The sequence below is a fragment of the Pinus tabuliformis genome, chromosome 8 (assembly GCF_031772625.1).
Source record: "Pinus tabuliformis cultivar Carrire ecotype Pingquan chromosome 8, CPIR1, whole genome shotgun sequence".
NCBI lineage: Eukaryota > Viridiplantae > Streptophyta > Pinopsida > Pinales > Pinaceae > Pinus > Pinus tabuliformis.
In genome coordinates this window covers 111,234,800-111,259,785 of record NC_142294.1, presented here as the reverse complement: position 1 = coordinate 111,259,785, position 24,986 = coordinate 111,234,800, and the positions used below count along the sequence as shown (strand labels likewise).

At 34.6% G+C, this 24,986-nt stretch overlaps 1 protein-coding gene across 1 annotated transcript in view; it reads right to left on the bottom strand.

Annotated features, from left to right (window-relative positions):
• LOC149234376 (sodium/hydrogen exchanger 8-like) overlaps positions 1 to 24,986 on the bottom strand; it is a 1,053,364-nt gene that overhangs the window by 833,651 nt on the left and 194,727 nt on the right. The window contains exons 4-7 of the mRNA XM_089371820.1: positions 23,776 to 23,853; positions 23,504 to 23,661; positions 23,102 to 23,203; positions 22,881 to 22,998 (exon numbers count right to left, since the gene is read on the bottom strand). Coding sequence (XP_089227946.1) covers positions 22,881 to 22,998; positions 23,102 to 23,203; positions 23,504 to 23,661; positions 23,776 to 23,853 — 456 coding nt within the window. The remainder of the gene's footprint in view (positions 1 to 22,880; positions 22,999 to 23,101; positions 23,204 to 23,503; positions 23,662 to 23,775; positions 23,854 to 24,986) is intronic.

The window sequence follows — 24,986 nt, the reverse complement described above, 5'->3', positions numbered from 1 at the left end:
AATACAACCCTGGATACAATTTTGATTCCCATATCATTTTAGACTCAAAAAATCTAATATATTTCCAGATAATTTTCCCATACCTTCCTTAGAGCCCAATTTTGCTCATAACACCAACATATACGTGAATGAATCTCCCATTCAAATAAAATCTTTCCAAACACATATTGAACCATAATACAATTGATGAATCTATGGTCATGCCTGCCGTCAAAGACTAAAATTAGCCAAACCATAGTTATGAATGCCCTATAAATTATCATATTGAAGCACCAAATCAAAATACATAATGGATTCCACACAAAATACTAGATATGTTGATTCCATGCATTCTACCATTGAAAATATTTTACCAAGAAGGATAGTCAACACTCCCCAAGCACAAATATTTGTGATTTGCATAGCATATCAAACCATGAAGTTCACACATAATATAACAATAAACTAATCATATAAAAAATTAGACATAATTATATAAATAAATTTATAGTTCATGACTATATCAACAAACATAGGATCTGCAAGCCCTTTAACCATGAAGACACTCATTTCAATATTTTATTATAAGCAACTAGGAATATCACATTCTTCCATTCATAATGTTGATACATTCATTGTTATAGTACATAAAATCATCATTCACCATTCATAGTGAAACATTTGTACAAGTAAATATATTTATATGATTAACTTGAACAAGTGGAAACTAAGGGAGGAACTTCAACTCTCCATTCAACCATAACCCACCTACAGTGAAATATTTCTTGTAGCTAACCACCCTTGAGCCATATTTAGAGTTTGGGGAGTTAAGTTCTCAAGGGATACTCACACCAATCTAGTTAACAAAATCACATGGGAATCCATGGCACACAACATATCCAACTGAATATTAGGAGTTCATAACACACATGTCAACACCCGCTAAACACTTAAGGGATCCAAAGCACACAACATTCCACGTACAAGACCCTGCAAGAGTCCAAAACACACAATGTATCCACCAATAAAACACTACAAGAGTATAGATCCCATGGTGTCTCAACTCGATTCACACTATAGGAATCCAAAGCCCACAATGCCTTCACTTTCTCACCCACAAGAATCCAGAGCACACCATGCCTCCAACTATTACTTTTCATGGGGATCTAGATTCCACCCTGAGGGTCTCCACCTATTAACAAACCACAAGAAGTGCCATAGTACACAATGTCTCGACCTTCTAAGCAAGAATCCAGGTCCATTGTGACTCCAACTTCTCAACATGACAAGCTCTTAAAGCTATGCTCCTTAACATGCTCCCAAGATTGTGCATACACTACGTCTTCTTTGCCTTTCTAGCAACCAGTCCTCTTTCTCTGATGTCATGTTGTAAGTCCACTCTTCAAAGATTGTTCCCCTCTTTATATACTCTCCCATGTGATTTGCATAGCCATCCTCATTGGATGTGTGTGTCTCTGAGCATACTACTCTACATACCACTACCAATGTCTTCTTCCTTTTCCCTTGTGTTCTAACTTCCACAACATGTATTGCGAGTCAAGGACTGTATGGGTTTTCCATCCTTCAATCCATACTTCCCCGTACTTTTATTCAATTATTGCACCAAAAATGTCATTAATTCACTAGGGAGATAAGTAGTAAAATAAATGCAGTTGCTTGGGTTTAAAAGCAACTCCTCCTCCTCCTCAAACCCCTGATTTCGTGTCCACTCCTCCAACCTAGTCAATGTTTACATTTCCACATTAATTACATGAATCACAATTGATAGTGAAATTTAAAAGAGGGACAAAAAAAATGATTGTCACAAACCCCACTCCCTTAGAGGAACATTGTCCTCAGTGTTTTGGGGTCCTATAATTTATAGGATCAATTGATGATTATCTGTTGATTTTCATGTCGTGAGATGTTGTAAATAATGGTTTATTTTGCAAATTATTTTCAAAGTAAAGAAAAAAATATATGAAAGGAAAAATAAAAATAGAAAAAAAGAAAAACAAAATGAAATAGAGGATATAAAAAAAATGATATATGTGTGAAAAAGCAAAGAAATAAAAAAATATGGAAAACTAAAAAATAGCCCCAATAAGTGAGCTAGCTAAAATGGCACTTTAATTCCAAAAATGTAAATTTTCGTAAGGTTTGAAAACTTGAGTAATTATGTTTTATTGGTTTTTTATATGTATTTGATATAACATAACTCGACAAAGTTATTTTGTTATTATGCGAATAAAAGGCACACTGAAAATGACGGGCACGATCTATCCCACTCAGATCAACAACTCCCGAAGACTTTGGACCCCCTTTACCCATCCAACATTTAATCAAAGGGGGGGGTGGGGGTGGGTGTTCGAAAAGAAGATTCTATCAATCTTGCTTTATCAACATGTCACTCCCTCATAGATTTCAAATCCCCCTTTGCCTAAACCACTTAAAACTCACACCGCCTTCCAAAATCTGCCTTCCTCCTTCCCAGCCAATGATAACTATTAACACTGCTCCCTCCACTCCAATCTGCTCCTGCCAAGTGTCACGTCCACTCCAATCCACTCCCGCCAAGTGTCACATCCCTTCCAACTTCGCTCATGCTACTATCACATACCTTTACCTATCATTTAACTGTTAAGCATCTGTTTCGAGATATAATCGTTGCCAAATTAATGAATCCACTCTATTAAACGAACACCTTTCAATGGTAAATGATATCTCTTATAAAATAGATGAAAACCCCATTTAGTTGGAATTTCCTTTACCATTCCATGATACTGAATGACTAAACCTGCTACTGGAACCAGTTATCAAGCCAAGCAATTTTCATCCGACCAACTCCCGAGTAATTACAATTTTCCATTTCATTTCTTTTCAACATGTCTTCAAAAGGTAAATCGAAAGCCACAGTGGGAAACCCTATGCTTCCCCCTGTAATTGACCTAGACCACTAGCCCTTAGTGGATCAATAGTATCAAATCTCTGAAACCAATTATGAGTTCGATCTCTAAGAACTCCACGTTTGGTTAAAACAAAAATTTGTTGATCTCAATGATGATTTGAGTTTGTGGGACTCTTTCCTACCTCAATTCATTTTTATGCAAACCCATCATTTTCCAAAATTTGTCTCCTGGTTCCATTTCAGATACATACCCAGCCAAAGAGTGATTATTTCCCAGAACAAAGACATTATGTTCACAATTACCCTTGACTCCATATGTCAAATGCTTTAGATCCAAAATTCAGCCTCTCTGAAACCATTTTCAGTAGATTCCCTCATGAAACTCTACAAAAATCTAAATCCTCCCCACAGAGCCAAAATTTTCAAGAAATTTCTACGTGAGAATGTTCAATTTCCAAAAAAAACCCTCCTTATCCATCCTCAATGTTTCCTGAAATGAAAAAACAAGTCATTTCTATAGTTTCTTGTTTATTGGGCTATCAAACTGATCAATGGGTTGATGAAGCCATTATAGGTTTTCTATCAGTATTCTCAATAGGAGAAAATCCTTCAGTCATTTTTCATTATAGTGAATTCTTAGCAGAGGTCATCCATGAACAATTCCTCAAGTTTTCTACAGAAGGAGTCTTCAAGCATGCTTCAGTTTTAGTTTACTTGTTCTTATTCCATCAAGCAGATAGATTTCAATTTCCACTACAGAAACTGGATGAACAGGGAAATGCATAGTCTGTGATTCATTGGACTTCCTTGGTAAGGAAGCATACCAATGAATTCACATTCAGTGATTATGTGGACCAGTTTTTGTATAGAGTTTCTTTCCTACTTAACAGTGATGCTGAACCTAGAATTGGACCTGAGATTAAGGGAAATCTACATCTCAGTGAACAAACAAATATAGGTGATTGGTACCTGTATCAAAAACTACACTCAGATTAGAGTGTATGGATGTGAATTTCCTCCATATCGATTACCTAAATTTGTTCCTACAAGTTAGGCAAATGATAAATATGGATGAGTTATGCTTTGTGACAGCCAAAAAGAAATCTCAGTTCGAAATCAAAACATAGGTTGTGCCTTTCATTTGTAATGCCAAGGCAACAACAAAATAAGCATATCTTCTTCTCAAACAAATGAAATTTAAACTTAGTTTCAATTGATCATATGATCCTTTAGGAATAATCTCAAAGTTGAGAGCAGAACAGAAAAATACTCCTTACACTCATACTCCCAGACCTGAAATTAAGCAATGTATGTATCAAGGTCAATGGCAAGAAAACACATTATAGGAGGCAGAATAACATGTACTTTCTTCTATGACATCATAGACTCCAGTGCCACGGGAAAAGTAGGATAAAAGACCAAGGGAGGATGTTTCCCCTTCAGTCTTAGTAATTTGGGGGAAAGAATTCCAAATATATAAAGAGTGGCAGAAAACCAATCCAGCAAAAGAGTCTTTGTAGGAAGAAAATGTACAATCTACAATAGTCTTTACAAGTCCTTATACTTCTACTTTCCCTCGAAATGAAGACATTTTCATAGGGTCACCATCATCTTTAGCTTCTCAAGAACCACTAGAAACATCTCAATAAGGAGAATTGGTCCATGATCAAGTTGAACCAAGTATATTTGCAAGGTATAAGGAAATAAAAAATAAGAATGAAATTCTGAAAGCAACAACCTATTCTCAGTTCTGGAAACAAACAACTTCATCACAACACAAACTTCTCTCTACTTTTGATACTTAGAAAGGAAAAATGCAGATAGCTTTCCTTAAAGCTGAAGTTCCTTTTCCTAAAACTGCAGATGACTACAAAATTTTTATCTTTTCATTTAACATTGATCAAATCCATCCTATTGATAAGATGGATTTTCACAAACAAATAGGTGAAATGTTGTATTCTACCCTAACAAACTCAACAATGGAAGCATCCAAACTTCAGGCTTCAATCAACAATATTCAGTCTCAACTAAATTAGAAAAAATACCTTCTTTAGCTAAAGACACTAAGATAAAGTCTTTAGAGGATTTAGTGATTAAACTGAGATAGGATCCCAGTAATGTAAAAGCTGCTAAGGAGTTCAATAAGAGAAGAAAGTATGACATTGCAACCCTAAAGAAGCAACTAAAATTCCATCTACTGAAGATATTCCACAAACAAAGGAAGTTGGTCAACTAGAAAAGGAAAAAGAAGATATGTTCAAAATTATCATTGAACATAATGGGCAGATTAAAGAAATGGAGACTGAAATAGAAAAACTGCTAAAGGAGAAAGAACAATCAACTCAATTAGCAATCATTCCTCTCACAACAGTTCCAATTACAGGTACATCAATAGTAGGGGTTTCTACTTCAACAACTACTACAGTAGAGACACAGTCTATAGATATATCAGGTGAATTAACCAGATCTATTTGAGACTTGTCTATCAGAGGGAAGGAGATTGAAAAGCTGAAAGCTCAGCTTAATAATCTCCAAGAGAAAAAATTAAAAATTGATAATGTGTATTTTTCAAAGATTCAAAAAACTCACAGATTAACTCAGAGAATTGAACTTTTAGAGAATGAATCTGCCATGGCACAGACAATTTCACAAGAAAAGGAAAACATTTGGGTAGAGATTAATGAAGCTATGACTGAAATTTGGCCTTCCATTGAAATTATTTTCGAGCAAGAGGAATTGGTGTAGAAATCAAAAGAGGTCATAGAAGATATAAAGGAAAGTTTGGGTCAAAAACCAGGTGAAGCTACTACCTTAATAAGAATTCTGAATTCAAAGACAAAAGAAGAACTGGAAGAATATGAGATTGCAGACAGAACTAAGACAATTCTTGAGGTAAGAAGAGTTCTTACAAAAAGGAATTTAATGTTACAGTTAGAGAATAAATGTCATAACTTGGAGGCTAGCATTAAAAAATTCCATAGAAAGTTCAATATACTACATCAAAAGGGGCTTCCAGGTTTAAAGGGAATGGGATATAAATTAGTTTAGCTAAATGATTATCAACAAAATTTATATTCCATAGCAAGAGATAAATCCAAATTTTCCACCATAAAGGGAACCATTACAGGGAAATCTTTCATGGAAGGTTTGAAGTTCGACTTACTTATCAAACATGAAATAAAACATATGTTTATAGTCAAGCCCACTTTCCAGAAATATACCGAGGTGGATGAAACCTATAGAAATTTAATCAAATTCTCCACCCCAGATGAAGACAGATGGGATAAATTATGTCAACTTCTTGAGTAAATAGGTATTCATCTTTAGCAGAAAAGCAGTAACCTTTTCAGTCCAAGTCATCACCAGAATCCTCGAAGTCAGTGCCAGAGAGCTTCAACATTTTAATTTTCCTATATTCCTGTACTATTTTTGTAAACAATTTTTTAGGATATTTTGTAGAAACATCTTGATATTTAAAATCAAGATATTTTGATGAAAATTGTATAAATACTTCATATATCGAAGTACAAAGTTTTGGAACTTGTATGAAGAAAGAAAATCTTTGATGTAAAACTGTGCATGAACTGAAGTGATCAATTTCATTAATACAGAAAGTTTGTTCCAGGATTCCTATGTCAGACAATTGGTGATGTCTCCTCTCATGTAAATGTGTTATTTTCCCATTTTTTCATATCTTTCTCTATCTCTATTGTTTAAAAAAGATTAAGGGCTGAATTTGTTTAAATAAACACTCCTCTGGCTTATAAACAATATCTATGTTTTCACTTTGATATTAAGTATAGAATTCATCCTAGCATGCTCTATATTTAATTGAATTTAAATATTTTCATCCCATTCACTCCACAAATGCTTTAAACATCCAAAATCTTTCCTACCTTTCCTTGTTAGATCTATTCTTTCATTCTTGTATTTGATCACCCAGAGACTTATGACTCCATTACCCAATGGATTTTCCTTATAGTTTCAACCAAATATTTGAAAAAACCAAACTCAGAACTCAATAACAAGTCTAATATCTCAAAAAATAATAATCTAAATCCCATAGAGAGATCCCTCTCTGAAGCTGGAAGTGCTAGATCCCAGCTTTGTAAGTGGTTTTATGGTTACCTCTAGGTTTCTCTCCACAACCTTTGGAAACTATAGAGTGATAACATGGTTTCCTATAACTTAACACAAAATTCAACAGCAAGCTTTATATACATAGTTTTTTTTACATTTACTTCATAGAAAACAAAAATGGGTATGATACCCTCATTTGATTGACCATTTCCCAAGCGGCCTCATATGGTCCAAAGTACCTCATCTACACCTTGAACTACTCGATTACTTGATTCTAGAGCATGTTCTACCTCTGATCCAGAATGCATAGTGGCTCTAGCTAGAATTCTCACCTATATTCGAATTGTAGCATAGAAAAATCAACAACATGATTAGGATCATGCACATACTTTTCAAGCAAAGAAACATGGAAAACATCATGTGCTTTCATTGTGGGTTCCACTAGCCCCACTCCTTTTAAGATATTAAATGGTACACAAAATCATGGTTCTAACTTAGCACACAATCCTATTATTAATGAACTTTTCCTTCGTCTAATGTGGAGGTAAACATGTTCCCCCACTTGAAATTCCTTAAGATTTATTTTCCAATCTACATTGTTCTTTTTCTTGTCCTAAGTTATTTTCAATTTCTTCCTGATATCAACTACTTCTTATTCCATTTCCTTCAACAGATGATGTCCAAGAAGTACCTTGTTCACTGGATCATTCCAGTTCATAGGTGTATTACATTTCCTACCATATAAAGATTCAAAAGGACTCATATTCATTGATTCCTAGTACCCATTGTTATAAGGAAACTCTACCAAAGGTAGAAAATATTCCTGCCTCTTAGGATGATGCATGGCACACATTCTTAGCATGTCTTTTAGCACCCTATTTACTCTTTCAACTTTTCCATTGATTTGAGGATGGTACATTGTATTGAATGTTAACTCTATCCCAAAACTAGCAAACAATGCTTTCCAAAACTTTGAGGTGAACTTGGAATCCCAATATGAGATTATCTTCTTGGGTACACCATGTAATATAAATATTTATTTCATGAAAATATGAGAAATATCAATTTCCTTGTGGGTAGACTTGACATCTATAAAATGAGTTGCCTTACTCAACTTATATACCATTATCGTTATGGCATCATGTTGTCTAGATGTATTTGGTAATCCTATTATGAAGTCAAGAGAGATGGATTTCCACTTCCTTTCAGGAATGGGAATTGGTTTTAACAATATTGATTGATGTCTACACTCCACTTTCACTTGCTAGCACTCCAAGCACCTAGAAATATACCCAGAAAAATCATTTTTCATGCACGACCAATAATACATTTTTTTGATGGATATTATCATTTTCTGATAACCAGGATTATCTGAATAAGTTATTTTATGAATCTCGTTAGAGTTAAGATTTTTCAAGTTGCCATACAAGGTATATACCACGTTCCTTTTAGCTTCAACAAACCCTCATCCGTAAGTGAGTAATCCTTACTTAGTGCTGCTTTTGGTTCCTACTACAAGCATTCCTTCACTTACTGGTAATGCTCATCCTAATGCATTGCCTCTCTGATCATTTCCTTAATATCAACTTCACTAGTACTAAGGGCTTCCATATGAGCCATTTGTAGCCTCTTATTAGCATCTACTAATTGTTTTTCCTTGTGTTTGATATATTGTATTTTAAAGTCAAACTCATTGATTAAGTCTAGCCACCTTTCCTATCTTGCAATACGATTGGGTTCTTCATATAGATACCTCAATCCTCCATGATCTAACATTAAAACAAACTTCCTTCCCAAAATATAGTGCCTCCACATTTTCAATGCGTTCACTATAACTGCTAGCTCGAAGTCATGAGTGACATAATTTCACTCATGCTCATTCAAATTCCTTTATTCATAACAAACTACCTCTCTTTCTTGAATTAAGAATCCACCAATCCCTTCCTTATAGGCATCTATGCAAACCACAATCTTTTTCTAGCTCTGTTATTCTTAATATTGTTGTATTTGTGAGTAAATGTTTTAACTCCTCAAAATTGGTTACGCACTCTGGTGTCCATTGGAATTTGACTCATTTTCTCTGTAATGTTGTGATTGGGTGATCAATATTTGAAAATTTTTGAATGAATATTTGGTAATACCCATCCAATCCCATGAAGGATATGATTTTTTTTACATTCCAAGGATTAGGCCACTCCATGATGACTTTAATCTTATCACGATTTATTGTTACTCCTTCCTTGGAAACAATATGTCCCAAGTACTGAACTTGTGATTGAAATAAATCACATTTTCTAAGCTTGGCATAAATCTTTTGCTCCCTTAGCAATTGTAAAATTACTACCAAATGTTCATAACATTTCTCATTGGTTTTAGAATAAACCAATATGTTGTCTACAAAGACCAATACAAACTTGTCCAAATATGGACTGAGAACATTGTTCATTACACACATAAACATCATGGGAGCATTGGTGAGTCCAAATGGCACCAACACAATTTCATAATGTCCATATCTAGTTCTGAAAGGTGTCTTATGAATGTATTCATCCTTAATTTGTACCTGATGGTATCCATATCTCAATTCTATCTTTGAAAACACTAAATCTCCTCTCATCTGACCAAACAAGTCATTAATCCTTGGCAAAGGATACCTTTTCTTCACCATGGATTTATTTAACTAAATGTAATCAACGCATAGTCTCGGTGTGCCATATTTTTTCTTCACAAATAATACTAGAGCTCCCTAGGGCAATATGTTAAGTCTAATTTATCCCCAGTCCAACATTTAATTTAATTGTAATTTTAGTTCCATCAACTCCGGTGTGCTCATATCATATATAGCTTTTGACACCGGCGTTGATCCCATAAAAAATTCAATTGAAAAATCAATTTCTCTTCTTGGTGGAAATCCTAGGATTTCCTCAAGATACACATCAATGAAATGTTTTAAAATTGAGTACTCGTCAATCACATCTCTATTAAATCTTAATTCACTAGTTTGTTGCTCAGTGTACAATTCACATAATTTTCGACTACATCTCTTCATTTGTAACACTAACACTTGTTGAATAGTAATGGTATTCTTTACTCCCTACAATTTGACTCTTTCCCCTTCACCACTCTGACAGTCTATTGATTTATTATAATATTTGATTTTAGTCTTTTGGCTTGCCAGCCAATCCATGTTGACTAACACATCATGTGAACCCAATGGTAATAGGTTAAAGTTTATGGATGTGGGCATGACATTTCTCACTACTGGGAATTACTTCACCACACCTTCAACTTGCCTCTTAGTTCTCGTGGCAAGATGAACTAACCACGACCTTCCATGTGCTTTCTTTTGCAATGCACACTTCCATGTAACTTGTGGGATTACATAACTTAAATTAGAACCTGGGTCTATCGAATTGAAATAGGTTGATTATTAACAATACCTTCCATCTCTATCATTGAGGCTTGATGATTGACCTACATATTTTCTAACACGACATAAATTCATGGCACATTATAAGCCACATCCTTCATTGTCTCTACTTGTTGCACATCGTATAGCCTTGGACCACTCTGTTGTCATTATGGATAATCTATCTTCCTGTGGTTTTCTCCACAAGTCTAACACTTGAAAGTTTCTTTGTTGCACCCTTGATTGTCCTCTCCTATAGGTATAGAGAATCGACCTCTTTCAACAGTAATGGATTTATTCTAGGGTTCTCCCTTGGCATGAGTGGTACAATTCACATTCCTTCCTCTTGATTGAGTTCCTAAAACTCTCTGCCCTTTTCCTTTGATGATGGGATTCCCCTTTGCCTTCCTGTTAGTTCAAAACATAACCTTATGCTTCGACTGTTAATAGAAATACCTCATCTTCTGAATGGTGTTCTCCATGGTTTTCATCTCATCAAATTCTATTATGTCCCTAAATTCCTATGGAAAACCATTGAGATACCTCTATATATTTACTTTCTCATCCTTGATGTAATGCTCATAATTCAGCAGCTCTAAGAATCTATTGGTGTATTCATCAGCTGTCAATTGAACCAATTTGTGCTCATAAAATTCCTTGACCTTGTTCTTGTAGTACCTTTCAGATATATACTCCGTCAGAAATATCTTTCAAATCTCCTCTCGTACAACTCCTCTTTAATGTTCTTCATATTCCTTAGGTATTCCCACTAGATATCAACTTTACCTATCAATATCAAAATGACTACTCTCGCCTTCATATTCTCATAGTAATCATGCACTCTAAAATACGTATCCATTCCCAATAACTATGCTTCCACTTACGATGCCTTCTTCATCTCTACATCAAAATTAGGAAGCTTTTCCTTCTTAAATTATTTTGGCATCAATTCATTCTCTTTCCTCTTTTGTTGGAATTGCCTCTTAGTTGCAACACTAGATAGTTGATCCTAATTTCTCGTTCTCCTCTCTAGAGTACTAGTGGAGTTCCACCTCTCATTGTATCTTCACTTATCTATCTATGTAGTTTCTTAATGTTGGCCCAAAGAACAGATTGGGGGGGGCTGAATCAAAGTGAGAACAATTTAATAATTTCACAACTTTTCTTAATCACACAACCATATGGAAATGAACCATAAGCATTATATCATAGACTATAACAATGCGTCATCATATCAGCAACATATCAAGAAGCTATCAACAACACAAGAAGCCATCACATCACAAAAAGACAAATTTTTAGGTGGAAACCCATATGGGAAAAAAATACCATTCTTCTTCTTCTTTATCTTGAATTCATTTACATCAATTTCTAGGCTTCGACCTATTAGAGGCAACTACCGCCAAAAATGCAAGCTGCCACTTGCGATAGGGTACAACCTGATTGAGGCACCAATGTTGAAAGATGCAACCAACTTCTCAATGTGGGCTACAACCTAACTGAGGCTGCAACTTTGAGAATGAGAAGGCTCCAACCTGATTGAGGCTTAAACCTCAATGATGAGGGGACTCTAACCTGCTATAGGATCCAACCTTATTGAGGCTCCAATCTTAGTGGAGGCACCAACTTCCTTCTTCAAATTCCTTGTGGAACTCTATTTCATCTCATTTTCAAATTGGATACACTATCATAATGTATTATTAAGTCATAAGGCATATCATAATCTACAATATTCTATCATCATCATAACATGTACCATCATCTTAACCTACACAAATTGTCACTACAACATACAAGCACTGTCATATCACAATTACTATCACTGCTACCCGTAAACATTGTCACTAAAAAAAAGTCATTTTGATCACTATTTTTGGCTATCATTCTATTATCCATACTCTACTTCAACCAATTATTCAATATGGTCATTCAAACCCCTTCTTAGAATTTATTTACTTAATGTATCCAAAACACCTGCAACATGCTCATAAACCTTCAAAATTAACATAAGATATTTAGCCATTAAATAAGAGTCAAAATAGCATCAAACCCCTCTAGTTACATTCGTATCTAAACACTGATCCTCCAACTTCTTCTGGAACTCAATTTGGACAAATAATGAATCTAGAAACTCAAATTAACAACATGCAACTATATAATTATTCTACAAAAAGAATTTTTTTGGGTGCCCTTAAATAGTCTTGCTAGATTTTGGTGTCAGACAACAAATACTTCAAACTATGTTATAATATGGAAATATATATAAAAATAAAAAATAACCCAACTTGTTCACTGTTGAGGGTCGAACATGTGACCACCATTACATAGTGTTCATGCCTTACCAATTCCACTTTATAGTGTGACTTTCAATACAGTGTGGCACCAATTTATTTACAATGATAACACTACATTAGAAAACCCCACATCAATCCTCCATGGCTCAACAATATTTGTGGCTCATCACAACATGGTTTATGGAATCCACTGTGGCTTGTCTATTCAAATCGAACCTTAGTGATACAAAAATTATATGAATGGTTGTAGGGCCATTGTGGCCTGGATAAAATTTTCATTCACAAAAATATATGAACAATGGTAGGGCCACATGACCTAGCTAATAGGATCAGCTACCATTAAAAAAAATATATGAACAGTGGTAGCGCCCCATGGCCTAACTGCTCAAATTAGACTTTAGTTAACCCAAAGTGAACCAAGCTTTGTATATGGGAACTGGATTGGTGAACCATCACCCACGTGTAATTATAATCATAACTAGAACAAAAAAGTCATGAACTTCCTTGTTCTTCTTCGTTGGTCTAATTTCTATGTGTGTTTAATTATATCTTACAATCATATCGTCACACTAGTCAAGCCCTATATCTATATATAAATATATGAATATAAATATAAATATATATATATATATATATATATATATATATATATATATATATATAGATATATATATATATATATATATATATATATATATATATATATATATATATATATATATATATATATATCTATATCTATATATATATATATATATATATATATATATATATATATATATATATATATATATATATATATCTATATATATATATATATATATATAGATATATAGTTTGCAATCGGTTTCGGAGATGGTCATGTCAACTAGGGGCTCTATTGAGTGGGGCACAAAACTTGGAGTTAACTGACCATGTGACCTTCGTGACATTTCCATATGACCAATCCTTTAAGTTGACCATTAGATATTTTGGTTTGGCCCACAACCCACCATGTGACCACCCCATGTGACCTGGGGGTCACTGGCCCTAATGATGCCAACATGATTTCATCATGCCACATGGCAAGTTGGCAACTTGAGAGTGTGCCAAGTGTCCCCTGTTTTCAAACTTTTTACCAAGCCAAATGTGCCAAATAACCATGCAATGTGGCATCCCTTGGTGGCAACATGTCATCCTAACGTCAATGTGTTAATGTGTCTATTTGATTGTGCTAATGAGCCACATGTCACTCGTCAATAGGTCTATGTCATCATCAAATAAGATGTTACCATGTGTCATCATTCGATTGGTCGTATAGTCCCATTTAAACTTCACACATATTCATTTTCATCTGAATGTTGAACTATTAGGAGTTTCATTGATTAGCCTAAAATATGTATGCTAAGAGATGCATGCCATTCAATGACATTAACTAGTGTATAATTCTACGCGCTCATGGCCGTTGATCTTCTCTCTCAATGGTGGGTCCACTCCGAACATGCACACTTCTTAACTTGTATAATATTTTGGTCTTTTCCCTAAAGTTTCAATCCTTCAATTATTATTGAAACTTCAATTTGCCATAACTTCTCATCCAAGAGGGGTTTTTTAGAGCAGGATATACCATTGAGAAGGTACCAAGGATACCTACTCAACATTATATTTGTAGGGTCTTTAGAACATCATAAATACATCAAAAACTCAAATAAATTCAAGCACCTTTAACTTCTATTGATGAGAACCTATAAGATATCTAACTAACATATTACTTCATAAAGAGCCTTTCTACTTCTTTGGTCATAATAGATGGTACTGTTGCTACCCTATACATCCAATTTGACATAAATGACATCATGTTATCATAAATGGAAACAATAAGTGTAATACTTAGATCTATTTCCTTCTATACCATTAGTCCTCAATTCATACTTTCCAAGTTCTTATGTACATTACCTGTACTTATGCATTCCTAGGTAACTAGCACCTAGATCATGTTGATCTTGTCTTTACAAATATAACAAGATCTACAGTATTACTCCATTTACTTTTTCTTGCTTCTCCTTAACTCTGACAATCTTCTCATTGTCAGCCTTACAACTTCTCAATCCATCCCCTAAACTTCTAAGGGTGTCCAACCAATTAGGGGAGTCTTCTTCTCTCCTCTTTCTCACTAACTCTTATACATCACCATGATGAGACATATCAATGTTGTATTGCACCATTCTACTTCTCATTCCTTTACCTTCTTGAGATTATTTGGTGTCTTCTTATATGCTATTACACACACATAGTTGTTAGCCAAACCAAAAATAATAATAACATATTTAGCCATCAACTTAGCTTATTTGTAATAAGCATGTTGATGTGAGGCTATCTGAAACACCAATTTTCAAGTTAGTGTGCCAGTTAGAAAAAAAAAAATAGATCAACAATATATCCTTCCTAGTATCTAGCAATTCAAACTTTTGCTATCAACACATGTAGGCATACAACACACAATATACAATAAGCGCATCTTTTCACACATCAAACAATCATCCTTTATATAACATAGAGTGTGGTATTCCACCATATAATGGAAATCAATCTCATTTTCCAAGGGTCCAATATTGAATTCTTTCTCTTTGTCACACTACTTTGTAATAGAATTTTAAACATTTATCCTCCTAGGCCCATTTAGTTTGATTGTTGAAAATGGACACTCTGATACCACCCTATAATGGTCCCTCCCACCCCCTTAGACTTCTTGGGCTGATGGGAGGTGTTTCTTTCAACTAACCTGACCTCGATGGTCTCATTATGGAGATGGGATTACAAAATTTCCTTCCTTCCCAAAGTTAGCATAATTTACCTTGGGCGACACCACAATGTTCAGCTTGTCGAGAGCTTGCCAATGATACAAATTTTACCTCAATTCAACTCCTAGATCTAAATTTACACTCTTTTAAATATTAACCAATTAACTCTTATCACATTGTCACATTTTTCCATGTGGAATCCATGTGTAGCCCAACTGGACTTGCCATGTAATTAATGATTCCTACATGGACACAATAACACATTCGTGGTGCTTGCCATGTAAGTCTAATTCACAGGTCCCACTGGGCCCGATCTCTTTGTGAAAATCCACAATTCTCTTTATATTTTACCACAAGGGATATTTGGGTATGCACATAGTTTTCACTCAAAAAGTGTCCTAAACCCTCAGATCCTTGGATATAATCGAATGACCACATCTCCTCGACCATATCTATACTTGGTGCACATCTGGGGCTCTGCGTGTTTGTTCCTTGTCCTCACCCCTGGATGTCTTGTATTCCTAGACACATCCACCACTTAACCAGACATCTGGCCTCACACCAAACGTCTTCCTCATGGGCCCCACTCCCTTTGATTTTTTATTTTTTTATTTTGATTTTGATTTTTGTAGCACAAAGGAACCCAACAACCCACTTGACACATAACTACAAGTAAACCTATGGGGGGATACAATATTTCCTCCTCTCTGTAGTCTAGGTCACAACAGGGGGGATTTTAACTTGGGTCTTTCAAGTTTCAACAATTTCACATTTCTCATATTAACCAATTGAGATGGTCATCGGGACCACTCCCTTCATATTTCATATAAACTCCGACTTCCAATAATTTTGGCTTCTGTCTTCAGGCACCAAAATTTGCCCCACCCCAAATTTAACCCTTTTTACTTTCTCTCTACTCTAGTTATCTAAACTAATCCAAATATGGTACTTCAAAGAAAGTGCACAAGCACAATTGCTTAGATTTTTGAAACCCCAAACATATATGCTAGACTTAAACAAGTTTAGTCTGGATACAAATTTTGCGAAGGTTTGATCTAGCCCCAGATACAAGTTGATTCCCATAGCATTTTAGACTGGGAAACTCTAGGTTCTTTTACCATACCTTCCATAGATCTCAGTGTTTCTTATAATGCTAACATCTATAGAATTAATATTTTATTCAAACAAAATCATTCTAGAGACAAACTAAACCATAACATAATTTATGAAGTTATAGTCATGCCTACCAATAGGCACTAAAACAAACCAAACTAGAGCTACCAATGCCCTATAAATTCTCATACAACAACACCCAACTAAACTAAATAATGGATTCCACATAGATTACCAGATTTGTTGATAGTTCTTACATTATACCATTCACAATCCTTTACCAAGAAGGATAATCAATAGTTCGTAAGCACAAAGATCCATGATGTACATAGCATATCAAACCATGAAGTTCACACATAGTGTAACAATTAGCTAATCCTGTCAACAATCAGACATACACATATAAATAACTCTGCAGTTCAGGAATATATAAAAGAACATAGGCTTTTAAAGCCCTTCAACCATGAAGACACTCATATCAATATTTTATTATAAAAAGCTAGGAATATCACATTCCTCCATTCCTAATGTTGTTACATTCATTGTTATAATACATAGCATCATCATTCATCATTCATAGTGCAATAGGTATACAAGTGAATATACTCATCTGATTAACTTAAATGACTAGAAATTGAGGGAGGGATGTCAACTCTCCACTAAACCATCAGACAACTACATTGCAATATTTATTGCAGTTAAGCACCCCGAGTTGGATTTAGAGTATGAGGTGTTAAGTTCTCAAGTGATATTCACACCAATATATTTAACCAAATCACATGGGAACCCACAACACACAACATCTACACATAAAAACTAGGAGTACAAAGCACATAGTGTCTCCACCCACTAAAAACTTCAGGGATCTAGAGCACACAATGTTCCTCCTGCAAGACCTTGCAGTAGTCCAAAGCACATAGTGTCTTTGCTAGTCAAACACTACACAGTTATAGAGCCCACAATGTCTCCACCTGATTCACACTACACAAATACAAAGCCCATAATGCCTCCACTTTCTCACCCATAGGAATCCAAAGCGCACCATGCCTCCACCTGTTAGTTTTCATGGGGATCCAGAGTCCACCCTAAGGGTCTCCACCTATGAGCACACCATAAGAAATGTTAGAGTACATAGTGTCTCAACCTACTAAGTAGGAATCCAGAGTCCACCATGACTCCACCTTCTCAACACCACAAGATTCTCTTTACACCATGATCCTTAGTGTGCTTCCAAGGCTACACATACACTACGTCTCCTTTTCCTTTCTAGTAGAGAGTCCTCTCACTCTAATGTCTCAATGTAATTCCGCACTTTTGATAGTGTTCCACTCTTTGTATGATACCTTGTGTGCCTTTCATAATAACACTCATTGGAGATGTGTGTCTATAAGCATATTTATCTGTATACCACTACCAATGCCTTCTCCCTTGTGTGTTGAATTCCACAACATGTCCCACGAGTCAGGGATTGTATGGGGTTTTTTTCCTTCACTCCAGATTGCCCCATACTTTTATTCAATGTTTTCACTAGAAATGTCATTAATTCACCAGGGAGATAGGTGGTAAAATAAATAAAGTGACTTGGGTTTATAAGCAACCCATCCTCTTCAGAGCCCTGAATCTGTGTCCACTCCTCCAACCCATTCAATGTTTAAATTTTCACATTATTTTCATGAATTAAAATTCATAGTGACATTTACAAGAGGGTTAACAAAAAGGGTTGTCACATTATAAACATTTTCATAGTCTCTTATAGAAGTGAATTTTTATGAACTTCAACCTATGCTAGGAGTTCAAGAAGTTGTCATTAAGGGGGGAGAGATAGGCTTTGATGCCTCGTTCCTTCACATATTATGTCACCTTTGAAATCCTTCAATCATATCCCAAGTTGTTCTTAAAGGAGGATGTTAGGATATTTAGATACTTAGTAATTAGTTAATCTCAACTTGGTCAAATGTGTCTTTAAGTAAAAGTGTGTTTCTTTAGTATGCATTAATTGCATTGTAATCTAACAATCACGATATGTTCTATACATCAAGTGATTTGATGACTCATATTCTCCTTGATACTAATTACCATTAATATATGTTTTGACAGTTGATTGGTCCATGGTCTCTTTTTAAAGATCATGGAGGGTCATTATCGATGACCCATTGTGAGAAACTCTCTTATGTACAAATTTTCTTTTGCATTAATAAAATTGTCTGAAAGGGCCACATTGGCAAAAATAATTGTCACTCCCATTGAATACTCAATACCATGTGCTTAATTGTGAGAAACTCTATTATGTACAATTTTTTTTTGCATTAATAAAATTTCCTCAAGTGGCCATGTTAGTTGGGGTCATAGAGTATTTGACTCTTAGATGATTTTAATTTTGGAATAACACTAGTGTTATGATCTTTAATCTGGTTGTGTGAGTGGTTTTTGAAGGTGTTTTCCCTATCTAGAACACCATGTTTTCCTGAACAACTCTAATAGTGGTTATCCGTTAGTAATTGAAAGATGTTATCCTACAAAAAAAACAAGCAAGTATTTTGAGAACTAGGTACTAATATTATGAAAAACAGTTCAAAGCCACCCTATACCTTGCAAATGCTATAATCAATCCAAGATTCGATATACTTCAATTTCATAGGACGAGGTTAACCAAACAACCAATAGGAGAAAAGGCACATGTAACAAGAACCATTTTGTGATGCAAACAAACTTGACAACACTACTACCATATTCAATAATGACTACAGCATGAAGTGGAACAAAACAAGAAATCAAGCAAGAATCACCCATTCAAACAAAAAAATGTAATGTGATTCAAAACCAAGAGAACATAGTCCATAAATGAAGCAATAGAAAAGTTTGATTTGAATTTTGTTAGGAACAACCCCAAGGCACTGGACTTGTGGGATTATTGATGCCTCAATAAACTGGTCCAGCTATTTGTGATCTCTCAGTGACTATATTACTACTTGTTTTCTACTTGGTGGTCCAACTAATTTCTTTGCTATAGTTGCTTGATGATAATGTTACTAAAATCCTTTAGTCTTTCTCACTATAAATTTGGTATCACCTTACAAGTATACCATCTACTAAGAAAGAGAAATTTGCATAACTTATTTTCTATTCTAAAACTAAATTTTATATATAATTATAGTATAGAAAATGAATAATTCTTCAATATCCATAAGACCAATTAAAAATCTAAATTAAAAATAAAATAATTGATTATACTCTAAAATATATTTTTATAAATAACAATTTAAACTAAAATCACAATAAAATTACTCATTTGTTTTTAAGATAATTTAAATACTTAATATAAATAATTTATAAAATTTAATGATTCTCTCTCACACACACACACACACACACACACACACACACACACATATATATATATATATATATATATGAGATCATTTTAATGATTACAACATTTTAATACTTATTCGACATCTTAAAAATATCGCCGCCCTTTGATATAAAAGCCTAAACCTAAATTTATATGTTTTTTTACGTAAATATTTCTGGTATTACTATCGAAAACCATGGAATTTACATGAAGTTTTGCTGCTGGGATTAATCAAAACTCTGAAAGTACCACAATAGTAAAAAACCTTGGTTATGAAAACCAAAATTGGGGTCATAGTAAACGCACAGGGCTTTACTGGGGGAGAAATATCATACCACGTGGGTTCATATTAGGGGATATATATTGAGGAAAATATGACATAATATATTGGGGGATGTATGGGGGGTAATGGGTTTTCATATTGGAAAATATAAAAATTGGAGCTCAAAGTTAATGAAAAAATATAAAGGGGTATAAAAAATGTTAATGAAGAAATGGATACCTACAATATCTAGTGAAAGTAGGGATTTTTTTAATTGGGAAGCTGTATTGAGTTTATATTGATAGGGGGTTAGATAATGTGATTTTTAGAGGGATTTTCCAATATGTAGTCAAATTAAAGGTATTGTTTAATATGCCACGAACGCATGTGATATGTCAGAGGTTCATTGAGTGAATCCCCTGTGAGTAAACATATAAGACCTAGAAATTGCCGAACACTATGACTGTTCAACTTCTTATCTTCCCCTATACAAAATTAATATCTGGTCAAATTGATACAAGTACTAGAAACAATACCAAATAGTAAAAAAAACATAGATTCCATAGAAACATAGGTAGTAAAGCTAAAACCTTAATAGACTAGTCAAGGATGATGACTGTAGATCTTGGAAAGGAAACTTCATGTGAATTGTTCCCTAGTGGGTCTGAGTTAGCATGAATGGAGTTGATAGGGACCACATTGATAATGGATTCCTATTTTTCATGGCCATTTGATTCATTATCAAGATTTGTTGCAATACACCTTTCCAGTCAGTTTAGTCATACAACTATATTATCCAAGTTGTAGCTGATGTCTCTCATAATCGTTTGATGTCTTCCTTCCCAAAAAGTATCTTGTAATTATCAATTTGTTTATCTCTGATTACCGTGTTTAACAAGGTCTCCAACTGATGATGAAGAGTGATGGAATGCGAGAAGTGAAGGTATCTCTTTCTGAATTTACCAGGGTTTGGAACCCATTTAAGACAACCTCCACTGATCTCAAAGTCCAAAGACTATTGTCGGTCACCAAATTCTTTAGCATCTAGCGTGAAAATTTCCTTCATGACCTCCAACGAAGGAACCTCAAAGAAGTTGGTGATGGACTCGCAGCCAAAGATGCATCAACATGGTGGAAGAAGACCCAACAACTCCTCCTCGATGAATCGACTATCGTTGTCTATGTGCCATAAAGTCCCTACAAAAGACCACTAACTAGACTATAGTTGACCACCATATATAATAGCAACTCGGCAAGTAGATTGGGGGACTATAGCTGCTGACGAAGACTAATGTACGACTCCACTAGAAATGATGACATTGAAGGACGATAGGGTGATATAGTTGTAAATGGCCACCCTGAAATGCATATGAAACTGATTATGGAACCCCAGGAGTAGATGCAAGTCGCACACCTTGGTACAATCTAAAGGATTATACATGAGAATTATTATATGAACCTTGATGTGTTTAATGTGAATATAGATCTTAAATTTAGCATGGACCTTAACAATGGAGAGAAACATACGAAGTTGAGAACCATTGGAGACTAACTCAAAACCAGATTGAAAAGGTGCTTGAGTACCAAACCCCACAGGAAAGGATCGAGCAGTTAAAAGAGACATCAGTAAGATCAGAACCTTGCAGGGAAGTTGGGGACAAGGAAGTCGGCGAAAGGATGAAAACCAACTCAAACACTAGGCTTGACCCTATGTTATGCATAAATAAAATGAAGAACATAGATGACTGACAACTAGAGACTCAAACTAGAATGACAACAAAATTGAAAGAGTTTAAATAGAGGGAGTGAAGATAGCCAAATATATATCCAAACTCAAATTAGCTTGACAGGCCACGATAGAGCCCTTCGTCTCGACACTAACCTAGGAGCCGCATAGTATCAAGCATCACATTCCAACACAAAGTAATTTCCTAAGCTCTGCCACCAAGTGAACTGAGTGGGAGCTTTATATAATCAGTGCTGCATGGAATGCCTGAAAGGGGTCATGAAGGTAAGATAGATAACGGTGCAGTGCAAAGGCCAAGTGTCTGAGAACCGACTGTGACTCCATAGTTCAAAGTAATAGTGCATAATGTAATCATAAATGAGATAAATCTGTTTGTTAGGGAGATCCCAGGAGATAATCAATCAACCATGGGGTAGGAGTTCCATTGCCGTAGGGACAAAAGGAATTGTAGTGTGGGAGGATCCTAGTGTGGTGGAGTATGACATTCAGAGAGGTTGAACATTTAATAGGATGAAAAGGGTGAGGAGGAGGAAAGTACTGATGAGCCATGCCATGCCAGACACGTGGTATTCATGCGGGGTGATATAGAGGGTGCCCTCTACAGTTAACCAATGCCACCAACGGTCCTGTCGAGAGGAGGGCATGCATGGCGAGAACGAGCAAGAGCATTTACAGTATGTCTACTGTTGTGTGCTTGCTGAAGATGCAATTCTCGGTGGCCAGAAGATCTACATAGAAAGGTCACCTAAACCATATTAATATATTAACTATGATGATAAAATGGCCTTTATAAAAAAGATCTAATAAATCCACTCGAGATGTACACAAACACATTTTATTTATGTTCAAGCTGAGAATAAGGCTAAAAGTTTTAAATTTTTAAAGAAAAATTTAAACATAAATATACATTTAAGAACGTAAATCTTACAATGCAAAATTGTGGAAAGAGAACATACAATGAAATAAGCTAAATATGTGGCAGAGAGCGTCAAAGTGATTTTCATCAGTGCATCATTGAAAATAACTCCAAGCCACAAGAATGATACAAGCCCAAAAGCAAGACCAAGAGCTACCCTGTATCATCATAGATACACAAAATCCATAAGAATGGTGCACATAACAAGTAACATAGAAAAAAAAAAGAGAATCATACACTGAAAATGAAAATGATACATACGCTCCAAGAGTGACTCGAGACAAAAATATTATCACTTTCCCCATATTGAAAGGAACACCAATAACCATGTGAAAGAAAAGCCTATACACAACAATTGCTGTCCTGCAAATATAAATATTAAAAACATTTCATTGGTCAATATTACACAAAACTCCCACCTTGAAACATGACACTCAATTATACAGAGAGCATAAAAAACTAACTAGTCTTTCAACAAAGAGAAAGGTTTGGGTTATACACAATCACAAACAAAAGAGTAATAAAAGCTAAAAGCTTTGTATTTCCTAACGAGGACCATCAATTTCAGAACATAGAAATAGGTTTTAAAGAAGTCAAAAGAACTGCATAAATAAATGTGTTTGTGTTTAATTTTAGTACTCGAATTGAAATAAGAATACCAACCCATCATTAATAATAGATTCCCCTTCAATAATAGTATTCAGTTTTTTGCTAGCACCAAGTTCCTTTAATAAGGCTATAACTGATACAGGATCTGTGGAACTAAGTAGACCTCCCAGCAAGAATGATATTTTCCAGTCCCAACCATAGGGAAAGAAGAACTGCATTAAAAATAGTTATGAGTTAGAATTAACATATATTAATTATTTTGAATTAGCTGGCAAAAATATCACACTACAAAACAACCACAACGATATATATGACTATCCCCTTACGTGTATAGCAGTACCAAGGGAAAAAGTTGATATCAGCACACCGGGGCCAGCCAACAACACCATTTGTACAAAACATTTCTGTTACCATAACAAACAAGATGGAGTGAAGTAAATATAATAACAAGCATACAGATAGAGATATACAAATAGAGATATACAAGATATACAGATAGAGATATACAAATATAATATATTTTAAATTGTTACATTAACTTAAACGTGATATATGAAATATTTCCTATTCAAGTTCATATAACATAAATGTGAAAGATATCAAACACATAAAAAGGATATTGGATATTTCATATTAAAGAGACCGTTTATATTATAGAGGTTTAAGAATAAAATGGTTTTGTATTCATTAGAAATTTTCTATCTTCTCCAATATAATATATATAACTATATAATATAATATAATATGTATAATTATTCCTAAACACGTTCGCAAGTGTAGTGTGTTAAATCCAAAGAAAAATAACTCCATAACAGTAAATAAGAGAGACAAAGATAAAATAATATAACCTTTATATTTAGAATCTCGAAAAAAAACCTTTATATTTAGAATCTCGAAAAAACAAGAAATGTTCATGGGGCCTTTTGTGAGGGCCTTTTACTTTTATAGATAGTTTCTTACTAAAATCACTAACTATATGTTTTCCATTATTATTGAATATCAACTTTTTAATGGGGCTTATTTAATATAGATGATTCATTATTACCTTATGGGCCTTGCCTTATTCAAAGAAAATGGAGTCAAGACATTAATTACATAACCTGTAAGCTAATATAAAGGAGAGAGGTTAGGGTAGGGCTTTATTACCACATAGATCAACACTTGTTCTCAAAGTCCCAAAGATGGGTCCTAGCCTTGTGAAACTTGAGAGGTTAGCCACTATAACCTCACCATCTGTCCCCTACACTTTAGACTCAAGAAAAGTTTCCTAGTCAACGAGTCTTCCCTATAAGTTAACTAGGTTCACTTTGTGCAATGGAAGTGTGAGCAAAGAGAATCTAGCCAATGGAAAAAATGATGCAAATGTGAAAGATGTGTTTTGGGTGATGAATGAATGAGAGAACAATGCCCATCTTACTTGGGTTATGAGGCCTAAACTACCCTTGAATATTTTCCTACTTATTTTTTATGTTTGAAGTCCCTAAACATATTGGAATATTACTTGATGAGCATCAAATTAAAAAATCTAAACTATATA